Source organism: Trachymyrmex septentrionalis, unplaced genomic scaffold (assembly GCF_001594115.1).
Source record: "Trachymyrmex septentrionalis isolate Tsep2-gDNA-1 unplaced genomic scaffold, Tsep1.0 scaffold59, whole genome shotgun sequence".
Classification (NCBI taxonomy): Eukaryota; Metazoa; Arthropoda; class Insecta; order Hymenoptera; family Formicidae; genus Trachymyrmex; species Trachymyrmex septentrionalis.
The window spans coordinates 772956-782454 of NW_017305767.1; the positions used below are offsets into that span (position 1 = coordinate 772956).

The 9499-nt window shown below is 28.0% G+C and overlaps 1 protein-coding gene across 1 annotated transcript in view; it reads right to left on the reverse strand.

The window, feature by feature from the left end:
• The window catches only part of LOC108752174 (zinc finger protein 708-like), a 24814-nt gene extending 22761 nt beyond the window's left edge, over positions 1-2053 (reverse strand). Inside the window, exons 1-3 of the mRNA XM_018492843.1 lie at positions 2014-2053; positions 1704-1887; positions 1362-1593 (exon numbers count right to left, since the gene is read on the reverse strand). Coding sequence (XP_018348345.1) covers positions 1362-1593; positions 1704-1887; positions 2014-2053 — 456 coding nt within the window. The remainder of the gene's footprint in view (positions 1-1361; positions 1594-1703; positions 1888-2013) is intronic.
• Positions 2054-9499: the final 7446 nt, after the last annotated feature.

Here is a 9499-nt window from a genome sequence, read left to right on the forward strand (position 1 = left end):
CGCCTGGTCATAATCGTAAACACATGGAAGAAGTGAATATTGATAGACGCAGCCTAACGTAATTAAATGTTATATTCTCATCGATTTATATGACGCAATGAAAATTGAATTCTTGACACTACTCTTTTTCAAACTAAATAATATAAAGTTATATGACGCCAAAAAAAAAATTTTGTATATAATTATATATAAATATATAATATTTATATAGAAATATATATAAATATATAATTATAGTTATATAAAAATATATATAATTATATAATTATATATACATTTATTAAAATTATTTAAAATTATATTTTTAAATAATTTTAAAATTGTATTTTTAAATAATTTTTTTAAACTATATATAAAACATTTTTTTTCCGGGATTGGTTTCACATTATTCCTTTCAAGATCCTTACTCATTTCCTTCTCATTAACATGTCATTGCTAGTTTAGGCTCAAAAAAAGAAAGGCGGTATTTTCATTAACTTTGTAGGCAATATAAAAAATACAGCAATTGCTTACAGTTTAGTACTCAAACATCAATCTCATAGCAATTGCAGAAGTGTAACGATGCCTCTTAGTGATATACGATATAGCATCAATTTCAAAAATTTTGTTTCTGTTTGCGAGTATACTACTTTAAACTCAAATTAAACGTAAAATTATTATAAGTATTAAGCTACGCAAAATTATTGTACGATTTTGTCTTTAGAACACATTATCAACCTTTTACGATGATGCTTTTGTGCTCTGACAGTGCTCAATTGTATCTCCGAAAAAAATTGTATCTTCTAAAAGATTCCCGTACAATACATATGAAATCTCATACAAAAGTTACATTTTTATTCTACACTTCATTCATCAGTTCGTCACTATTACTAGTTATTATTCGTTATTATTAGTAGTTATAATTGTTCATTATCTCCTTCGTTGATAGTTGCTATTTATTCTTTGCTTGTCGTACAAGAGGTGACCAGGTAGTGACCCTAAAAAATAAATAATTTCTTATTTATCACGTGTGATGTGGAATATTACACTTTTAATCTATTATAATATAATTATCAGGATATAACAAAAATATAAAGACAAATGTAAGTGTACAAATGAATTAAAATGTCATATCATAAATGACCTCAGTTTGAATGTGTCGAATAAGAGAAGTTTTAAAATTGTAGATCTTGCCACACGTCTCACAAGTATACTGCTTTATATGTATAAGTTGGTGTTTTTTTAGACTAGATTCATGAATAAATGTTTTGCCGCATATTTCCTAAAATAGAATACATTTATGATTAAAGGAAAGTAAAAATAAAAACAATCAAATAAAAAATAATTAGAAAAATTACTAATAATAATTTTGTAGCACGTACCTTGCAAATATATCGTTTTTCGCCAGTATGTACTTTCATGTGCTGTTTTAAGTCCATATAATGAATAAATGTAGATAAACATTGATTACATTCATATACTCCTTTATGTCTTTTTTTTGTATGATTTTCCAACCTCTCATAAGTTGTGAAAATTTCCTTACACACGTTACACTTGTAATTTTTGTCAAGCTTATGCTTTACCTCTATATGTATTTTTAGGTTTTCTTTTCGACTACAAAATAACCGTAGTAATATTTATGGTTTTTTTATCAATTAATTTAAGTATAGACATTAAATTATCAAATCATTTATCTGATTTTTGTTGTTAACTCAAATACTCACGTAAATGATCTTTTACAAAATTCGCAATGATAAGGTTTTATCTCTGTATGACTTATTTCATGACGACGCATACTACATTTATGCTTGAATGTTCTATCACATGTTCCGCATTTGTATGGTTTATTTTCAGTATGTACCTCTTTATTATGTTGCGTACAAGCAATCGAGGTGTCAAATTTTTCACCTTTAATATTAAAGAAAATTATTATTATAAATACATACAAAAATGGTAACATAAAACGGATAACTGTTAAAATAACAAAGTTATCAAAACACTAAAAATATCAATCTTGAGCTAACATAATCTTACCGCAAAGATAGCATACATATTTTTTTGTGCCATTATCCATTATCTTCGACTATCAATTCAAATATTGCGAAACTTGAGATTGAATGTTTCTCTTTTTTTTTCAAATTCAATTCTCTGCGGGCGTATTCTCGGTTAAATTAATTGTAACATTTCCTAAATTCTTTTTGTAATTTTTACAATCTCAATTTTTTTGTATATTTTTAAGGTTATTTATTTTTTATCTAAAAAACCGTAAAAAAAATATAATTTCTTAAAAACAAAAACTTTTATCTATCAATTTTATAACGGAAGATTGCGGTTAACATATAAATACTTTTTTCGTTAAACAACTTAAAACACTTGAAATGACAGGTGAATACATTGTTATAACAATGTATAAAACAGCCGAGGTATTCACAATTTAGATATAGAATTATCAAAGTGTATTGGTTAGTGGATATTGAATACACTTTAACAATAAAGACTGCAATAATCTTTGTTTAAGTCATCTTTTAACGCATTTTACTACTAAACTGATATTTTATTGATTTTTTAGTGATACTTGACATGAAATTTTTAATGTATATTCTACATATAAACATTTCTTTATTTTTTTTTAATTTACATAAATAAAATACTAAGTATAATGTTAGATTAAAAACATGAGATGTTAAAATAGTTAAACGTAATTCAAACGAACATTGAGTAGGAATAGGAACATATAAATAAAAAACCGCTGTCAAGGTTGAAAGCAACATCTTGTATAAATAGATGTTAAGTATGAAAGAAGATTTAGAATAAACCCTACAATGATATTAAATCATATTTTGAAATGTGTTAAGTAAAAATTAAAATATTTAATATGCAATCGGCAATAGTTATAATCTGTTATATAGTTATATAATTATAATCTGTTTGATAATGGACAAGGATTACAAGCAATTAAGTTATAATAAAATTATTGCAGTCACGAAAATTAAAAAAAAAATTAATCAATATGTCAAAGGTAGACTAAGTTTTAAAAGAAAAATTTATAAAATTAAGAATGACGATTAGATTGAAAAATGATTTAAAAACTGAGTTAGATTTAAAAACTGAAATTTTGATGATATAATAACTTACATACAATACTTACGGCTTTGATGTAGTGATAAAGATTATTTCGGTTAAATTGTAAATTGTTTGCTGACAACTAACCACGTCAAAATCTTGGAAATAACTGTGACAAAACGAACAGATATGTGTATATATATATATACATTTTTTTATGTATACACAGGATTGTCAACATTATCTCATAAAAGTAACCCTCGTCACTCAAACGAAATGTAACAATTTTTCACTTTTTCATTATCTTCTTTCTTGAAAGTAATAAAATATTTTACAGCGTTACTCATTGGCAGTACACACTGCATATTGCAGCCCTTATACACTACTCTAATCAGCACCGCAAATGGGTTTCACTTGCTGATTGGTTGACAGTGGCTACCAATCAAAAAACCGAATATATTATGATCCTTAAACTAAAAATGCAATGTTTAGTATATTTATTATTAAAAAATTATTACACATCCAAGCAAAAATTTGGAAGATATGAATTTCAATCAAGTTTCTGTTATATTTTTATTTAAAAAATAAGAGTATCAAAAAATTGTATTATTTTAACTAATTCGAATATATAATTTTATCAAAAAGTATAAAAAATTGCGTCAATTACAAGCATAATATACATTTTTTTTCAAACATTATTATTGTATTACTTCTTTAAAAAATAAAATGTGCAAGAAATTAGATTCTAAATTACAAGTGTTTATTTAAAAAAAATAAAATTTAAGTACAAATTTATTTATTTCTGTATAAAAATCATTCCATTTCCACTCAAATAATATATATTTTTCTATTCCAACTGTCAGTAAAATTTAATTACAAAGAAATAAAAGAGTAAAAGTATAAACTTAAGAAATTTATTTTAAATAAAAAAATTTTAGTAAAAAAACTTAGCGATGCTACACGGTTAATAATACAATATATGTACATAATAACACTTTTTTGTAAAATTTCTTTTTTACAAAAAGGTACAAAAAGCGTAATTATACACACATTTGTATGTGAGTTCCTTAAAAAAAAATAACTATATTTTAAATCTATTTTAAATCATCTTTCCAAACCATCATAGTAATAATAATTTAAAAAAAAAAAAGAAATATTCAAATTGCTTTAATTATAAACAAAAGAATACGTTTATTGAAACACTAATGTTATATAGTTACCTTTAAGCAATAAAATTCGTGGCTCTATTTTCTTCGTAAACATAATAATTATTTTTCATTTCTTTTTGCTAATTTAATCAAAATGGTTATATTTTTTAATTAAATAAAAATGAAATCCAAATGCCAACATCTTTATACTTGTTCCATTCTATTAAAGTAATAATAATCCAAGTATGTTCTCATATATTTATATTAAAAAATAATGATAACTCATACACATGTATAATCTTTTAATTCAAATATATAATATGTGTTCATTATTCTAAAAAAATATATGAATATGAGAGTACTCAATTGAAATAAACCGTTTTTAATCGAAAAGAAAGAGACCAATTCTTTTTCAATTGATATCATAGTAAAATCGTATAGCGCATCATCGTCATTGTAGATATCAGAATCTTCCTTATTTTTAATTTTAAATAAGATGCCTCTACACAGACATTAGCACAATTAATAAAATTTTTTTGCTATTGCTACATTTAAAAAGATTTCTGGAAAACTACTTTTAACTAATTCGATTTAAATATCAAAGTATAATTTTATATTTAGAAGAGTAGCATTGTCTATCGAAATTTTGCGCTTTTTCAAATTTTGAGCTAAAACGCACTTTCTTAGTGTCTTATTACGTTTCCGCTTTTGTATATAAAAAAAATTAAGAAGCAAAAATCGTTTGTACATATGTACATATTATTGCTTACAGATTGATGCTCTACAACACATAAATTATAATACATAGGAAAATAGCTTTTGTTTTTATAACAAAAAATTTACGTTGAAAATGGTGCATGTAGACAGTTGAGGTGTAGGCAAAAGTTCTTACGCACAAATGAGTTGTAGGCAGATGTAATGTAGGCAAACGATACTGTAAACGATCAGTTCTTGTTGATAAACGGAGTTTTACTCCTTCGAAATAGTATGTCTATATCCTAGCGAAAATATGGAACTTTATAAAACGTTTACAGCCCTTTTATGACGATTTTTTAAAAGTTTATACGTTTTCAAACTTTATAAGAACGCTTACAAAATATCATTGGGTTTTAAACATTATTAAAATATAAAACACAATATGCCGTTTCGTGAAAGTTCTGTAATTTAATTACATTAAATTTTATTTATTCTCTAATTTTAAATGTTAATATTAAAAATCAATAAAGAGATTTGATTAATCAAAGTAAAAAAGAAACGCGCAGTTATCATCAATGATAATATTAATATTTGGCTTACGCTAGTTTCAGTTGTTTCATTGTAATGGTTTTTGACAGTTTCAAAGTTTTCATAATTTTCTTGAAATAATATTTCCAAACCTTAGATTTTAACAATGTTTTAGAATTTTAAATAGAAATTTAAATATTTATCTTGCACTATTCATTTGTTCTATGTCTTCTTTTCTCTTATGCTTTTATTAGCATATATATCTCAGGTCTTATATTACATACTATATAAGAATTCTATAATTTTCAATGACTACAAATATGGTATATAATACGCAAGTATATATAGTATATATATATAATTGACATTGAATTATTTAAGTATCAAAGACCCAGCTTCGATCGTTATAGACATTTAATTCATAATTCTTATTAGTTGCGTTTTCACATGTATGATCTAAAATAAGGTTCTTATTAATTTTCAATGAATAAGAACATTCATTTCATGAAATTCATTTCATTTCATGAAATTCATTTCATAAGAACATTCATTTCATGAAATTCATTTCATTTCATTTCATTTCATTCAAATGTATGAAATTTTAACTCGGTGGAGGATACCCAAAAAATTGGCTAACTTAGTCCAAGTTTGTTTAAAAGATACCAGAGGTAGAGTAAGAATAGGTAATCAAATGTCGGAAACTTTTAATATTCATAGCGGATTAAAGCAGGGGGATGCATTGTCACCTCTTCTGTTTAATCTAGTATTGGAATATGCTATTAAAGAAATGCAGAAGAGTAATGATGGTTTGCAGTTGAACGGTACAACACAAATATTAACATATGCGGACGATATTGCTTTGTTGGGAGATAATAAAGAAACACTAATAAATAACGCTAAAATTCTATTAGATAAAACGAAAGAACTGGGGCTGCAAATAAACGTTGAAAAAACTAAATATATGGTCACTGATAGAATTCAGAATATTCATAATAACGGAAACCTGGTCGTCTGTGATAAAATTTTTGAACGGGTTAGCAATTTTAAGTATTTAGGATCGATTTTAAACCAAACTAATGAAATAAGAGAAGAGCTCAAGAGAAGAATTAATTTGGGGAATGCGTGCTTCTATTCGGTTAAGAAACTACTCGGTTCGCGGATATTGTCTAGGCGCTTAAAAATTAGAATTTACAGAACGATTATTTTACCGGTAGTCCTTTATGGCAGCGAAGCGTGGTCACTTACATTACAAGACGAGAAAAGATTTAGGGCTTTCGAAAATAAAGTACTTCGAAAAATCATCGGGGCAAAACGCGATGAGGAAACGGGCGAATGGAGAAAATTACACAACGCAGAATTACATCAATTATATAATAGTCCGGATATTATTAATGTCATAAAATCACGTCGATTAAGATGGGCAGGTCACGCGGCGCGTATGGATGAGAATCGGATTGCATATAAAGTACTAATTGGTAAACCGGATGGGAAGAGACCATTGGGTAGACCAAGACGTAGATGGGAAGAAAATATTAGAATGGACCTTAACGAAATGGGGTACGAGGGTCACAAATGGAGGGATCTGGCTCAGGGACGGGAACAGTGGCGGGATTTGGTATTTGCGGCAATGAGCTTTCGAGTTCCTAACGCCTAATAATAATAATAATAATAATAATAATTAATTTTCAATGTGTTCTATACATATATACGTAGTATCCATCGATGTATTTCGAAGATACAATTCTCTCCTGGAATACATATATCATGTATTCGCAACACATACAGGTTTTTGTATTGACAATTGTTACACTCCATTTTCTTTCTCTTTTTCGATATAACAAATAGATTATAGACGCAGAACCGATAAAACCGATCGTATGATGTTGCCCGCGGCGACCAATTCCACGAAACTTTCTCGTATTTGTAACATCCAGACGAAAAACAAAATCAGATTCGACGGCGGTGAGGCGTAAGGATTTACCTAGTAAATGTACAGCTTGTAGAATACTTATGAATTAATATCGCCGTGTAAGTCAACGTTATCTCTATTTTCTTTAAAATCTTATATCACAGTAAGTACATGTCGTCACTTTCCACCGTATATCATTAACATTTGTTAATGCAAATCGAGCACATTTTCTTATCAATGCGGCATTCGATATTCCCTCTAATTTAATGATATCCAGTATCACGTACTCTAATTCATCGCCCCGATTAGTCTCGAGGGTGGCACCTTAATGCGTTCCTAACCGATTCCGCCTTCAGCGTCATCACTGAAACCCAGCGTGGAGATCACGATACTCTCTGCAAGTATATCATATCGATATATTCCGATTAGCACCTCGCCTGCAGCGATGCGCGACGAGATTCACCCGGGCACTCCTCTCGTCGATCACCGCGGTTGAAAACCGGGAACGGTTTCGGCGGAAACGGATCCGATCTCGCTTTTTGCTCGTCGAGGAAAAACGCGACGCTCGATAAATTCCGAAACAAACGAAAGGTAGGATGCAGGCTTTTGCAACGGGGAGAATTGCCGCGCACGGGGATGGGGAGATCGCACGAGCGAGAAAAGGAGAGAGTGAAAGGGAAGAGAGACGGAATTGCCGAGGGTGGCGCCGCGGCCCTACAGGGAAAGGGTGGAACCGCGGAAGAACCATAAATCTAACGATTTACCCCGTTACGCCGCGAACGTGGCGTCCGATCAGAAGAAGCACGAAAACGATGAAGTGCGTCACGCTGTCCAAATAAGCAACGACTTCAGATTGCGGATTGATGGAATGATATCTATTAGATGTAGGTGGCATAATAATGTATAGTATTCAAAGAGAGTTGAAACGTTCAATTTAAATTACAGAAGATATCACATCTTTCGGAGTAATTTCTATTCTTTAAAACTTGCGCTTATTTATCCGCGTTGACATCTATTAGGCTTGTTTTTATTATTGTTTTCGTATTTAAAAAATAAGAGTCTATGTAATCATAATAGCATAATCTCTAATTTCAAATAATTTTAATATGTCTTAAATTTATTGTATTTTACAATTATTTTTCTTATCGATTTCCGGAACGATAAGATAATTCGCTATATAAAAGAATACAAATCAATGCCTATTAAGCCTATTCTACAATATGTTCTTTGTTTTCTATTTCTTGCTTTTTACTTCTTACTTTTTCTCCCTTTGCGACCGTTTTAATAACAATTGTATTTCTTGCTACTGTTTCCTATTTTTTTCGAAGTTCGTTAACTTAATTTTATTTTGAGTGATAGAAAATAAAAAACCAAATAATAAGCAAAAAGACAAGATGTAAAAATAGCAAAAAAAAAAAACAAAAAATATATTGTAAAATAGGCTTTAGAGCTATTTTATTTAATCTGAGTTAATCAAACTTGTTTACGTATTGTTAAAAAAATGTGACCTTATTTAGTAAATAAACATAATAAAAGTTGCGAAGTTTAATTGAAAATTCCGTAATGCCCGAATTATTATATATCGTGAAATGAAGAGACGAGCAATGCGAGTTAGTAAACAAATTATCTGCTATCTTTCATGCTAATAAATTTCTGTACCGAATGTTATCTCGGGATGTATTGATATTGTTCAATGTTATGGAAAGAAATATCTTAGTTTGAATTTCCTAAGTTATGTTCGATATAAACATCGATTTATCGTCGTGGTTCTCAATTCATACATTCTTATGCAACCTCAGCTTACCTAGCCGAAAATCGGGACTCATATTACATAAATTATAACGATAATATTGAATTATCAATTTAATCTCCTGCATAGAAAATATTGTTTAGATAAACATCTCTTCCATACCGTCAATATCATTCACTTTATGATTTTTTTTACGCAACAATAATAATAATCTATAATATATAATAAAATTATATGAAAATTATATATGAAAGTTTTATATGAAAATATAAAATTATATAACAACAATTATTTTAAAACAAATAAATTGTGTGTGTTATTCTTATTTTTCTCTTGTAAAATATATCTCTTTAAACATAATTTAATTTTGAGAATTAAAATCTTTTATTCGGTTGTTATAAATTTTAAATACGTCTTATAAGACAT